This window comes from Platichthys flesus, chromosome 10 (genome assembly GCF_949316205.1).
Source record: "Platichthys flesus chromosome 10, fPlaFle2.1, whole genome shotgun sequence".
NCBI classification, from domain to species: domain Eukaryota; kingdom Metazoa; phylum Chordata; class Actinopteri; order Pleuronectiformes; family Pleuronectidae; genus Platichthys; species Platichthys flesus.
In genome coordinates, this window is record NC_084954.1 from 1,925,235 (window position 1) to 1,940,122 (window position 14,888).

Here is a 14,888-nt window from a genome sequence, read left to right on the forward strand (position 1 = left end):
AACTTAAAAACTTTATAAACTTTAAACAAAATGAAAACAAGCTGTTTTATCTTCCTGTTGTCTGTGAAGAGTCTTTAAAGAGTTACAGGAAAACGAAGAAGCGAAAGCAGCCAAACTCATAGATCATTAAACTCTAATTAGCAACATGAAGTTTCACATCAGACACATTTAATTGATTGTTAATTGATATTAATCACAGTATCAATACGTCTACATGTTAAGGAATAAGACAGTTTCTGACTGCAGCTCCACTTTGTTCAGAACAAGTCTTTCACACATGAATCCACCTTCAGCAGCTTTTAAAGTCACATTGAAATTCCAGTCGCCGCCTGCACTGCGGCGAGTTGTGGGCCGACACACAAGGGACCGGTGACACATTACAGACCCACACACACAAACACAGGGCGGGGGGGGGGTCTGCACGACCAGACATGTATCAGACAGCGGTGAGACGGAGGAGGAGGCAGACGCCCGCTGGGGAAAGTTTGAGGAGGACATGAAAAAGAAGAACAAGAAGAGGAGGAAGAAGAAGAGGAGGAGGAAGAAGAAGAAAAGGATGAGAAGAAGAAGGAGAAGAAGGGATGTGTGCAGACTCACAGACGACCGTAAATCTCCCAAAAGACATAAAACAAACACACACAATGTGAATTCTCCAGTTCCACAACAGACGAAAACACACAAACACTCGTCTGCACTGAATTAAAGGAACAGTTTGATATTTTAGGAATTCTCTCTCACACGTCTGCTGCAGCCCGACAGCTCAGTGACTCAGTGGAGCCGTTTGTCTTCTGCTACGAGCTGCTGACGTGTTTCTTAAATGGACAGAATAGTGGAGATGAAAGAGGACAGGGCGTCAGGTCTGGGGACACCCACAGGGCCCTTCAGAGGTCCCCCCCCCACACACACCCAGGGGCCCGAGAGGAGAGCCGGAGAGAAACAGTGAATCAACTGGGACAGATACTGAAAACCCCCCATAGAGGCAGAGAGGAGCATCTCCCATCACGAGCTGCTCCAGTTCAACAAGTTCATCAATAAGTCAAATCAGGAATTATTTTATCGATTCATCATCTCAGATATTTGTGGAATAAAAAAAACACAGAACATCTGCTGCTGTTTCTTTCTCTTCACAAGATTCTGAGGGTTTTCTTCTCAGAATTTGATGAACTGAATGATTAACTGGGGAAATGATCAGTTATTAATGCAAGATGAAAACCTTCTCAAGTCGGAGCCCAGGGTTAAATCGACCCTTTGCTTTCTGAATCTAATAAAAACACAGATTTGCTGGAACCAGTAACAGCAGAGCGTCTCAGCTGCTCTCTTCAGTTCCTACAATACAGAGTCTTTTAAAAAGTGTCTCTGACCCTGAGAGATAAACATCTACAGAGCTCCACCATCAGTCGCTGTGTGAGATGTTCTCTATCAGATGCTTCTACAGTTGTTCGTCTGCAGCTGAGTCTTGGTGGAGTTATGTTTGGCAGAAGATTCTTTCTGTGGGCTGGAACATTTCACTGAACCACATCAGATCCTGTTTGAACACGTCTGTTAAAACGTCTGAAAATCAGATCCACACGTACGAGAGCTTCCATCATTAGACGTTTTCATCTGAAATCAACGAGGCTTGTTTGTGTTAAAGTTTCTAACGTGGGTTTGCTTCCCTCGGTTGCCATGTTTCTGGTTTGTTTACACATGTGCGTCTGCTCTGTGTGCGTCCGCCTCACATCACATGACGTCTCATCTACACAGGCCCACGATGGCACAGAGACAAATAGACAAGAGACAAGGAGAGTCAGAGACAAGGAGAGTCAGAGACAAGGAGAGTCAGAGACAAGGAGAGTCAGAGACACAGGGACACAGGGACACAGAGACAAAGAGACACAGAGACGCAAAGATGCAGAGACACAGTAACGCAAAGACAGAGACGCAGAGACAAAGAAACAAGAGACACAGAGACACAGAAACAAGAGACACAGAGACAAAGAGACACAGAAACAAGAGACACAGAGACACAGAAACAAGAGACACAGAGACAAAGAGACACAGAAACAAGAGACACAGAGACAAAGAGACACAGAAACAAGAGACACAGAGACAAAGAGACACAGAAACAAGAGACACAGAGACACAGAAACAAGAGACACAGAGACAAAGAGACAAAGAAACAAGAGACACAGAGACAAGAGACACTGAGACACAGAAACACAGAGAGTCAGAGACACAGACCCAAGCAGCTGTGACTGGAGCTGCTGATACGAGAGAACCTCTGAACCTACAGGGTAAACCAGACTCAAGGTAAATCTCTGAAAATGGATTTTTAAAAAAGCCTTTAATTACTGAACTGTTGCATCAGACGATGGAAAAAACAAACATGTCGCTGCAAAATAAAAGAAGTGAGGATTAAACCAGACGTGTGGACGCACGCGAGCTGATGGGGAAACACCGACGGACAGGAACAGGGAATCTGGGACGAGAAACGACTTCTGCTGGCGAATCTGTAAAGAGAGATCGTCTGGTGCCACGATCAGGAAGAGCTGAAAACCTTCTCAAATATCATAAAAAAAACAAAATATATAAAGAAAAAACTAGATGCACCGCCCTGTGGTTCTACCAGAAACATGCTGAGGTCACGTGACCTCTGAATTCTAATCAGTTCATCTTCAACTGGTCAAATGTGGGCCTGATGACCTTTTGACCCTTATAAGTTTCATAAGAAGCAGACGCACAACTTGAAAACATGAAGCCACTGACCGTCAGTACACAGGAAGTTTAGTTCTGAATCAAGAGGATCACAGACGCTCAGGTGAATGGAGAGAAATACTGATCGATATATTCTCTCTGGAGGAAATAAAAACCACTTCACTGAGTCACTTCATCTCATCAGCATCACAAGTGTGTTTATAACCTACACACACACACACACACACACACACGTGTATGATCCTGATCCAAAGACTCAACACAAAGAACAAGAGAAGAGACTAAACTTCCAGACGACCTGATTCCTTCAACCAGAAAACCTCCTTCATGGAGTCCAACAACAGGAGTGTGGCGCCATCTGCTGGTCACTCACCTTTCTGCAGCGTCTGCGCTCGAGACGCTCGCCCGATTCCTGCGATGTGAGATTCTCCAAAGGCCGGAATTCGGTTTTCAGCTGAAAACACAGAGGACAGATGTTCATGTTGAGAAATGATCTCCACCGCTGCTTCTTCTTCTTCTTCTTCTTCTTCACATGAGATACACAAACCATAGAAATGTCCAGAGACATTTTCCAAAGAAGACAGCTTTAAATTGATGAACTTAATATTTGTTGTTATAAGAACGAGATTCACTTAGTGCTGCAAAAAACATTATCTATTATATTTTCATTATACAATCATTAGGCAAATAAATGCAGCAGATATTTTTCTTATCCATCAACTGTTAATCAAATGTAAAGAAAACTGTTAAATGTCCAAGTCGCAAACTTGACGTGTTAAAATTTCACTAACAAAACTCACATAAATTAAGAACATTTCACTTCACTCAGGTCAAACACAAAAATGTTGATGTTAGACTCAAGTTTTTCTCACACACTGACGATTTGATTATGAAAATAACCAGAAATAGGCCGACACTGTGTTTGTGTTGTTTGGTATTAGATGTAAATTGTCTGAACATTATGGCTGATCACATGTGAGTTCATGTTTAACAGGTTATTAAATGTAACAGGAGAGAATGTACAGGTTGTTTATTTTTAATAAAATAAAACAAATGTGTTTCTGCCGTGTACTCCAACAGCATCCTCTAGAGGACAGACAGAGGAACTGCACCACAGAAGATAAGGTTGGACAGAAGTCGTCTGGTTGACGCTGAGTAAAACGTTTGTTTGGGTCAAAGGTCAAAGATTAACAGAAGGTAAATGTTACAGAGATAAGCAGCTGAGGCCAAACGCTCACAAGACTCAGAGGAAACTATTACCCAAGAGCCTCGCTGCTCCTGAACGCCAACATTGACTTTCTGAATGATGTTAAACTCTTGTATTCATAATCTGATGTTTATTAGCAGTGAACGAGCAGAATGGAGACATGTTGTGTTTGATTTGTTGTTTTATCATGTTTCATGCTCCATAAACAAACAGTTTGATCTCTCATGTGTTCTCGGGGGTTCTCACATTCTGAGGAGACGAACTGGCCGACGGCCGAGGAGCCCCCCCCGCCCGACTCCACGAACTGCACCTCGGACACGATGATGTTGTCCTCCAGCACCGTGCCGCAGCCCATGCACACGGCGTCGCCTCGGGCCTGGTCCACGTCCACGTCCGAGGAGCCGCAGCTCGGACACACCCGGGGGCTCATGGCGGCGCTCGGCCGGCCGCAATGCCTGATGGGAAAAAAGACACATCAGAACAAATCACACAAAAGAATCTGTGTAAAAACAAACGCACACTTTTCACTGAGGAATTCGAGGCCTTCAGACTTTGGAACCTTTAAAACTGAAGATTTAGCAACAGACTGGTTGAAATTCATCTTTTCTGTTTGAAACACCAGGTGATTCATGAGGATTTAATAAAACTTCTAATTAATGAGATTTGAAAACAGTGATTTTGTGTTATATGGTTATACAACACTAAATTATTATTTTAACTTGGTCGTGGGAGTTAACATTCAGATTAAAGTGAATTTCTTCAATCACTGAACCTTCATCCTCATGTCATGGATCAGGGTCATGCTCCTTCATCATGTCACTGATGAGTTTCATCCTCTTCATCATGTCATTGATGAAGAGGATGATGAAATTCTATGAAACTTATCAATAACATGATGAAACTTATGTCATTGATGAGTTTCAACTTGTTTCATCATCCTCAGGTCATTGATGACTCATCATCCTCATCATCATCATCATCACATCAATGATGACTTTCATCGTCCTCATGTTACTGATGACTTCCATCACTGATGAGCCTCATCGTGCTGCAGTGATTGAGCAGATCTTCACCGGTGTTAGCTACGTGGCAGTGATGAGCAGCGGCAGCGGTTGTTAAACTCATCGTGTCCTGTCCCGTGTGTTAACATGGAGTCAGTCACAGACCGGAACTCTCTTCTTCTTCTTCTTCTTCTTTTGCTTCTTCTTCTTCTTCACTGAACCAACATGCTGAGTGTGTGTGTGTGTGTGTGTGTGTGTGTGTGTCCGGAGCCGTTAGCCGCTAACAGCTGATCGAAGCTAACGGAGCAGCTAACACTCACACTGAGACTCTAACCCGGAACTACAACCTGTGCTGAGGAGCGTTTGAATTTAAACAATCTGACACAAACACAAACACACTCTCTCTCACACGCAACGACTCACAAAGACACACGCAGACACACACATGCTGCACGTACCTTCAGTGGAACAGCAGCAGACACGTTGACACTTCAGCTGAAGTCCACAGTCTCGATGGTTCCTGCAGCTACTGGGTTTACTGGTTTTAATAAGTTATAATATCCTTTCATAAGTTGTACTGTGTTTGGTGTGTTCCTCAGTGTGTGTGTGTGTGTGTGTCTGCTGCACATATAAAATAGCACAAACCTCAGATCAACACACACATGTGCTCTGCTACCGGGGACACGGACCATACCACCTCGGCTCAGAGGAGGGGGGTGTGGGGGGCGGTGTCTATCGACAGATAAACGACTGAATAAAAAAATAGCACGTGACTGAGGGTTGAGTTCGAAATAGTGACGTAGAAATGAGTTATAGTTTAATGATGAGTGTTAGAGGGAAACATTATAATCTAAAAGTCGAATTAATAATCGTTCAAATCGGAAAATTACCCCCCCCTTCTTTTAATGGTACGTCTCACAGTGACAGTGAAGTCTAACGGACCTGGTTTAGAGACTAAAATAAAATGAATTAAATAAAATTAAAATAACAATAAACTATAATGAAACAAAATATATAAAATAAAAAATGAAATAAAATACTTTAACGTATAAATTCAATCGTTAATGTAGTTTAATTATTGAACAAATAAAGTGCGTTTGATTGCTGTAGCTACTTTTCATATGTAACTGTGAAGTCTAATGGACCTGGTTTGGAGAGTAAAATAAAATCAGTCTTAATTGATTTAAATAGTAAAACTGTTTGATTAGATGAAGATAGAAGACGTGCGTAATTAATTTGATCCATCTGTTAATATTATCTTTTTATCCAGTTTTATTTCTTCTTGTATTTACCTGTTCTATCTGTTTTTAATTTGTCTATTGTAGTTTTTTTAAATCAACGTTGTGTTCATTGTCAGTTGACCTGGTTTGTCGGTCAGTGATTGTCACGAGGATCAGCTGATGAGTTAGTGAAGCTGTTGAATCTCTCTCCTTCGTCAAAACAACACAAAACACCACAGACGTATAAACACTTCTTTTTATTCTCAACAGAATAAACCAACAGGAGGTGAAGTGAAGCATTTCAGAATAAAACCAGACGTGTGATGAGAAGGGCAGAGTCACAGAGTGGGGAGTGGGGGGGCAACACGAACGTGGTGATTTCACAGGTGGTGCAAACTTACAACACAAACTGTGCAGATAATGATCTCCACAAGCAAACAGAAGTGTAATGGAAGAGAATCGACATCTTCAGACGTCGACTGTGTTGAACAAACTGGATGGGCATCGAACCCCCGACTGTTTCCCCAGATCCTCTCAATCTTCTCCTCCGTCTCTGATCTGGAGCCTCGAACCAAACAACTTGTGATTTCAATTCTTAGGTGAGCAGCATATAAAAATAAACTTTACGGTACAAAGTGGAGGAGGAGGAGGAGGAGGAAGTTTTCACTCCGTGCGACACGAATGTCGACAAACCGGTCGGAGCCGCGTTAAACCAAAGAGTCTTCAGGCTCAGACAGGAAGGGAAGACACGCGGGTGCAGGCAGGACTTTAAAAAAAAACTTAAGATTACTTAAAGCACCAAGTGTCAGCGGCTGAAGCAAAACTGTACATTTATCATTTTACACTTTTCACTGGGGTGTAGGATCAGATCTTAGGTCGTGCAGGGTGGTGATTTAAACTCAAAGTCCACTGAGCAGATTTTCATGTTCTTCCTCAGCAGGTGGAGTTTGTTTGTCTTCATGTTCACTGTCAATAAAGTTTATTAACAGTTAAATCTCCTGAGCCAAAAACTGAGTTGTGTCCCAACACTTGAGCTTAATCTACAGTCTTGCATCATCTTGACTGAATCCACAAATTCCCTTCATGTTAAAGCTCAAATGTATTTTCGAGGTTATGGAGTTACAGAAGCACGTCTTCAAACTGAGATTCAAATCTTTTTCTTCAGAACTAAACGAGGGAACTTGAAGTGAGATAACAAACGTCAGGGAATTGATCTGTGAACGTTGAACCTTAAATATCGACGACAGGAAGTTGGAATCTGATTTTCAGAGACACAGAAAGCTGCAGCACAAACGTAAACTCCTTCTTGCTCTGGTTAAATATAAAATCTACACTTTCCCCATCTGAGTCAGGACTAAGTTTCTGTTTTTAATATTTCCTCGGAAGCACAACTAACAACCTGTCGAGCTCTTGAACCGTCCGACTCGACCACACATGACCGGTGGTTTGATGCCGGCGGTTTGACGTCCTGGTCGCGTCTCTGCACGATGACGAGGACAAAAATGTGAACAGGGAGAAAAGGAAGAGCTGTACACAAGTTTTACAAAAACTATCGTCATACTTCAGATTAAAAAATACATGAGTACGAACACAACTTGTGTTAAAGTAGGAATATTAAACAAAATAACTCGTACAAAACTTCCAATACGTGAAACTACATTTAAAGCATCAACTGAGTTTCCCTAGAATCAGTGAAGAATCCGTCGCTTCCTCCAGATTTTAATCTGTTAATACTTTGAGTAGAAAGAAAAGAAACTGAGAACGTTAACGTGTCACTGGAACGTTTTAATAATCTAAATCTATAACGGACGATTAAAGGAAAGATCCACCGCCTGACATAGCTTCTATAGAAAGTGAATGAATCTGTGATGCTCTTTCAGGGATTATTCTGAAAGTTTCCTGCTTCTGCTCCCGTTAGAGGAAACTACATTTCCCAGAATGCCGTTCAACAGTTCCTGTATGTGCTGCTATCTACACTTGGCTGCTCTCCTCTCCTCATTAAAGGGATTTAAGGTGGATCTGTCCTTTAACCTGCGGGCGACCAGGTTTAATCTGGAAGATCTGCTGAAGGTCCCTTGAGCAAAAAATTTAAAAAATAAAAACAACCCAAAACGTCCCCACGGGGATCCAGAAAGTGTCTCATCATTTCTACCAGGAAATAGAATCCTCCTTCACACACGGGTCATAAACAGCAGCATATAAAGAGAAACAACTCTCTGACGTCGTGAAATAATAAGACGTCAAAGTTTAACTTGGAAAAAGAAAGTAGTGACGACACTTTTATGTTGAAACGTTAATTCTGCGAATCCCCTGATTCATGTGTTACTTCATTTGTATTAAACCAGGAAAGTCTGACTGAAGAATCTCCTGTTCCAGACCTGGCAAAGCACAAAATCATAAATCATAAATCATAAAGCCAAATGAAGAACAATCAGCCTGCGTGTGGTAAACATGATGCACTGGTTAAAGAGGTAATAAAGTTTGTTTTTCTCTATCAACATGTCTTTGTTGAAAACATTTGAATGAGAATTAGAACCGAGGAGGAATCAGACGGAGAAGCAGAAGCAGAACCGGCGTTGATACAAATCCAAAAGATATCGAACCCCCGGCAAGAAGGGGACAGAACACTTGGGTGTGTGCTGGGTGGTGCGACCCGCAGGCGCGCTGCACGTCACTGGTCCCGAGCTTCGTACAGCAGCTTGGCCGCCTGCAAGATTTATAAGATAACGTTAGAATACAGTGTGAGATTTATTGAACATACACTTGATTTTAAAACGTAGAAACCATCATTTTAATGTCTTCAATTATGTGATGATCATGTTTTTATTGTGGGAGAACGACAGTAAGATGAAGAGCTGCTGTCACTCAGGAGAACGAGGAACATGTGGAATTCAAACTAATCCTGAAGCTACTTTTCCATTTGATATCCTGATAGTTTGTGAGGGAACAAATCTGATCTCTGGCCTGAAGGGGGCGACAGAGGACAGGTCGTGTTGGTACTTTTACATTGTTCTTTAACTACGTCTCATATTTACAAATGAAGAGTTTATTTTTGCCATCAGGGTCCAACATTCTAACTAACTAGCAATCTAAGTACCGAACTATCTAACTAACCAGCTGACTAACTCACTAACTAGCCGTACCTTGTGCATTGCAGCTAACCACAGTGAGGCCACCTTCTTGTCGTCCGCTGCCTCCATGCGGAGCTGCTGGGCGTCCTGGGAGCCCATCGGCTTGTAGTGGAGCATCATGCCGCTGGCCCGAGACGTGCCTCCTGCACACGCACAGACACACACATGCACAGACACACACACGCACAGACAGACACAGAGCTGCAAGTCAGTTATTTGTTGACTGGATTTGTTTTCATGCAACAAACGAACAAAATGCTGAATTTGTTCATATGTTACGTTTTTTTCTGCCTTTTTTCTTCAATCATATCAAACTGAATATTATTAAACTTCTGTTTAATCGAACCAACGGAAAAAAACGCTTTCAGTTGAGCTAAAGTGTTTAAATATCATCAGTGGTTCTTCACACAACAGCTCAGCCTCAACAGAACCAACCAGATTCAACCATTTGAACAGATTCATGCACGAACACACAAATGCAAAAATAACGATGAAACACAAAATGAAAACAAGATGAGACACGTACGCACGAGGCAGGAAACAGAAGACGACATGCAAACTGTCAAAATAAGAGTTTCTCAAAAGCAACAGTTGTTTGGTTTGTGATTCTTCTTCGAGATGATTCAGTTTATTTACTGATGGGAAGTCGCCGTTGCACAGAAAAGAGATTTTCCCTAATTGTCAATTTAGTATTTTGGGTTTTGCACCATCGATCAGACAAAACCAGGAAATTTGAGCCTTTTAGGAATTTTGTCATTGACTTGCAGACGGAGCAGCAGACAGCTTCATGCAGACAGATGTGAACACAGATGAATCCAGATGTGGAGAAACAGCTAACCTTCAGATACACAGTGACTGTCCAGCAGACCTGTGTAAGTGTGAATGTCATTCTCTGAGTCCAGAGGAGGAAGAGTCACATCAGCCGAGGAGAAACCGTTAGTGTTTCAGTGTTCAAGAGGGAAATCAGCAGTTTGTTAGTGGATCCGTTAAAAGAAGAAGAACATCACGATCATTACAGGAGGAGAGCAGCTCTGAGTTTTAATCGACAAAGTGGAAAGAGTTTTCTTTACGTTATAAAAGACTATCAGCAACGTGCACTGAATTTTTGCTATTAACTCATTCTTCTGGTTTAGTTCCCTGGTTCAGGATCAGTCTCACCTCCTGGACTCGTCCCGTCCGTCAGGATCTGCATGGTGGACATCCGAGACATCTCCACCTCGAAGTGGCTTTCCCCGTCCAGGAACAGATACCTGAGGATCGGATCAGGGAAACACAAATCTGACTCTGGAGCTGCTTTCAGACTGATACCACATTCTGGAAGTTCTCCAGGACTGAACCAGAGGAGCTGCGTGGGATCTGATTGGCTGTTTGCATCACAGCGTCTTATTTAGACGATAGAAACTACAGAAGGAGATTCACCTGTGGTTGTTGGAGAGGCGACACGTCATCGTCTCTGACTTCTCGGACGTCCCCTGAGTCACGAGGAAAGATCCGCCTGGAAACAGAAAACACGACAGAGAGAGAAACGATGAAGTCGACTCAGCAACTTCGTCCTGACATGAAGAGGATCAGAGGATTCATCAGCAAACGATATTACCTAAACTTAACAGAGTATCAAACGTTTAGAGAAAAATAAAAAAAAGTAAATATTTATATCAATTTTTCAATCTTTTGTCAACTTTTCCTCTTCATCATATATTGATTAATGGCTCATCAATAAATCTCGAGGCCTCACATCCCAGGCCCTCGTCCGCCGCCTGCAGCTCCAGCTGCTGATGGATCTGTTGTGTATTTATAGCTGCACACTGACACACACTCAACAACAGCACAACAGATGATCAGAGCAGGAGGAGGAGGAGGAGGAGGAGGAGGAGGAGGAGGAGGAGGAGGAGCTCTTACCGATTATCACAGAGATCATTTCTATTGTATCTCTGCTTCCTGCTTGCAGCTCTGAGTCATGTGACATGTGTGCTGCAGCTTCATGTCCTTTTCTTTAACTAACATAATTTAACTCCACATTAAACAGGAAGTGACATCAAAATATTAATATTCACTCGCTGCAGTGAACTTGTGATCCTCAGAGACGGACGAGGTCATGAAACCACAACTTCCTGTTGTTAACTGGAATCACAATCTTTTACTTTCAACTGTAAATATTTAAATAAAAAACTCTGCCTGAGGTTGTGGCAGAAATAACAAACAGAGAACACGTGTAGCAGTTTGACCTCCTCACCTCCCAGGAGAACTTTGAGCTGCTTGTCGAAGAACTCCATCTCCTTCTGCGACACCAGGCTGCACTCGGAGCACTGTCGCACCGGGTCCACGAAGCACATGCGCGGCAGCGCCACCTTCCTGCTGCAGCACTTATCACAGAAGCAGCGGCCGCAGCGCCGGCAGTGATGCTGCAGGACAACGCACACGTCAACATGTCGGGTTCAACTCTACACTTAATATGTTTCAGTTTGCTGCTAAAATCAAAGTTCTGTATAACTCAATCAACGGAATATGTAACAATAAGTTGTGTTGTTGGTGCATCAGAAGAAAAACACTGAGCTGCATCAGGACGACGTCTGAGGCGTTAGTTTAACTTCTTTACATCTGATTTGCATTTTAATAATCCAAGAGGGGAATAAATGATTGCATTGTAAAGGAAAAATATCAAGCTAGATCAACTTTTAAACTACTCTTGTGTTATTTGTTGTGTTTGTGTCTCCTAATCCTAATGTCTGTAATATATAAAACATATCATAAGTCTTTTGGTGTCTTGAAAGGCTGCATTAAATAAATGTATAATTATTATTAGTGATTTTCTTTAATCTGAAAACTGCTGTTTTTTTGTGTCTTCACTAAATCACGTTAATTTCATGAATCTGTTCTGTCATTTGTATTTTTAAACTGTTTGTATATTTTTGAAACCTTTGCTGGTGAATCAGGGAAACGAGCAGACGTCACCTCGGAGCCTGAGATGAGTTTCATAACAAAATAAATGAGCAGAAGACGAGTGGAGGGGAAAATCATTATTTCAGGTTTTAAAGACAAAAAAAAAGTTTTGTATTGTTCAGTACAACTTGTGTGTGTTGTTGTGCAGAGTCAAGAGTGTGAGACTTGTGTGTGTGTGGGGGGGGACAGACCTTCCTTCTGATGAAGTCGAACTTGGTGTCACACTGCATACACCTCGCACACTGGAGGACGGGGAGAGAGGACACAAACAGGAAGTTACACAACATGCTGAGCCGAGCACATTCAACAGTTTGTAAAAGTTGAAAAACAGAAGAAACACAAAGTACAAACTTTCAGGATAAAAAGATCAAGTTCAGCTCGTTAATAAATGTGATTTTAAAAACCAACAATACTGTAAAAAAAACACATTGAAGAGTTGAAGCAGATTCACTTTAATGAAAACACCAGATTGATCAGAGAATAAATGATTAACTGAGATTCAACTGTGACACACAACACATAGACACAAACACACACACAACGCACACAAACAATCACACACATACATACAAACCATACACGCACACACCAGACATACACACACACAGCACAAACACAACACAGCACACACACAAACACCGTACACACCCTACACAGACACACACACCCTCTACGCACACAGACACACACAGCTAGCATGAAGCAGAGTTCAGCTGTGAGCGAACACACTGAACAACATCACGTTATCGATCCAACGAAGATAAACTGCGTCTGACAACTGGTTAAAGACGTTAACTAGCGTGTACACCAGTGTGTGTGTTGTTTAACGTGCTGGTTAGCCAGTTTGTGTGTGTGTTAACCAGTGTGTGTTTGTGTTAACCAGTGTCTGTGTGTGTTAACCAGTGTGTGTGTCGATAAACCAGCTGGTTAGTGACGCTCCGTCAGTCTTCATCGTTTCTCTGCAGCTCAGAGGCCGAGATACTGACACAGAGCCGCGCGGACCGGATGTTCACACAGCCAACAAAATAAAGGTCCTCTCACTAAACACACGGGTTTAAGTTACTAGTGAGAAAACATCTTAACTTTTCAGTAAAGTAAAGAGACATGAATATGATTTGTTTACTGATAATAATAATACTAATAATATTAATTTATAGAGCATTTTAATATTCGAGGAAATTGTTGAGACAAACAGAAAAGGAGTCAAAGTGTCCTCGAGAGTTTACTTCTAAGAAATAGTGAAAAAAATCAAAATGAAAGATTTTAAGTTTTCCACATCAACCAGATGTTTTCACAGAAACATAACAGAGTCTGACGTCAGTAGTTTTCTTCATAATTTAGTGCGCAGCTGAATAAATACATTTGGGACGTTTTATTTTGAAGGAGTGAAGCGGAAGCGCGCAGTGCATTAAGCTAGCTGCTCGGAGCTCCGGCGGCTGTTCCGTGTCGCTGATGATCCCCCCCCGTGTGCCTCACCTCTCTGTCGGGCACCCAGCGCGGCTCGTCCAGGGAGAACGGGCACGTGAAGGCTCCGTTCTCCGGGACCATGCGCAGGCCGCTGGGGCTGCGAACCAGCTTCTTCCCGTCAGGCACCGCGGACATTTTCCTTCTGCGCTCGAGTCCCCGCCCAGCTACTACCGTGCCGACACGCCCCCTCCACGCCGAGTGACGGGAGCAGCGACCAACCGCAGCGCAGAGATCGAGTCACGTGGTGCGATGGGCCGAGTGGAGGGTTTTGGTTTTTACAACAATGAAAAATAAATTAATAAATAAACAAAGCTGCAGGGAAAACACACTTAGAAAGAAATAAGGTAAAATATATTGAAATAACATAAAGATGTAATGTACTATAATATAATCAAATATAATAATGGAACATACTTTAGTATTATATAATACAATACAAAATAATATAATGAAACATACTATAATATCCAATGATATAATATAAAATAATTTACTATTGTATGATATCATATCAAAAAACATATATCATATAATAACGACATATATTATATAATGTAATATAATTTAATGTAGTATAATAATGAAATATAGTATAATTAGAGGTAATAGTATATAATATAAACATTACAATATAAAAATGAAATATTATAAAATAATACATTTACATATGTATTCAAAACATTTGCTTCAATGTGGTTTTCAGGGTTTCAAATAAAGATTTTCACTTGAGAAAAATGTACTCAACTTTTCTGAATAGTTTTACCTTATATTCCCCAATACCTTCAATCCAATATACTTATATGAGTTGGGTTTATTTTTTCACTAAAACAAAACTGATATTTTATAAATTATTATCAACTGACTGTAATTAACATGAACAGAGGCTCGCCATGTCCAGCAGGGGGCACTAAGTCACATCACTTATTTATTAACCCACAGTCTAAAGATGAAATTAAAATAAATTCACATTCTTTAATTTGACTTAAGTTTTTTCTTCCAATTCATTTAAATGAACAATAATTTGTTTAGGTTTAAAAAATCCTCACAATCACAGGAACTCATAAAACTACCCAGGTGCAGATATTGTGATGAGATGTGTTCAAACTTAAAGTCCCTGCTATGTCAACTTCATATTGCCATGTGCAGGTCATCAGCACACGCTACATGCTACACGCTACACGCCACACGCTTCATGTGAGCAGGGGAGCAGCTGTGAGGAAACACCAGC

The 14,888-nt window shown here is 41.5% G+C and overlaps 2 protein-coding genes across 4 annotated transcripts in view; both read right to left on the bottom strand.

The window, feature by feature from the left end:
• Positions 1-5,582, bottom strand: part of brf1a (BRF1 RNA polymerase III transcription initiation factor subunit a) — a 68,583-nt gene extending 63,001 nt beyond the window's left edge. For both annotated transcript variants that reach the window (XM_062396624.1, XM_062396623.1), the window contains exons 1-3: positions 5,361-5,582; positions 4,148-4,356; positions 3,068-3,148 (exon numbers count right to left, since the gene is read on the bottom strand). In XM_062396624.1, coding sequence (XP_062252608.1) covers positions 3,068-3,148; positions 4,148-4,331 — 265 coding nt within the window. In that variant the 5' untranslated portion in view covers positions 4,332-4,356; positions 5,361-5,582. The remainder of the gene's footprint in view (positions 1-3,067; positions 3,149-4,147; positions 4,357-5,360) is intronic.
• A 778-nt stretch (positions 5,583-6,360) lies between these two features.
• On the bottom strand, positions 6,361-13,818 carry zfyve21 (zinc finger, FYVE domain containing 21). 2 transcript variants are annotated; one of them, XM_062397020.1, is made up of 8 exons: positions 13,670-13,818; positions 12,385-12,435; positions 11,487-11,655; positions 10,673-10,748; positions 10,412-10,503; positions 10,092-10,145; positions 9,266-9,396; positions 6,361-8,829 (listed from the first exon to the last, which is right to left on the bottom strand). In XM_062397020.1, the coding sequence occupies exons 1-8, from the start codon at positions 13,793-13,795 to the stop codon at positions 8,794-8,796; spliced, it is 735 nt and encodes a 244-aa protein (XP_062253004.1). In that variant the 5' UTR covers positions 13,796-13,818; the 3' UTR covers positions 6,361-8,793. The 2 variants fall into 2 exon arrangements, with proteins under 2 accessions (XP_062253004.1, XP_062253005.1); XM_062397021.1 differs by lacking the exon at positions 10,092-10,145.
• Positions 13,819-14,888: the final 1,070 nt, after the last annotated feature.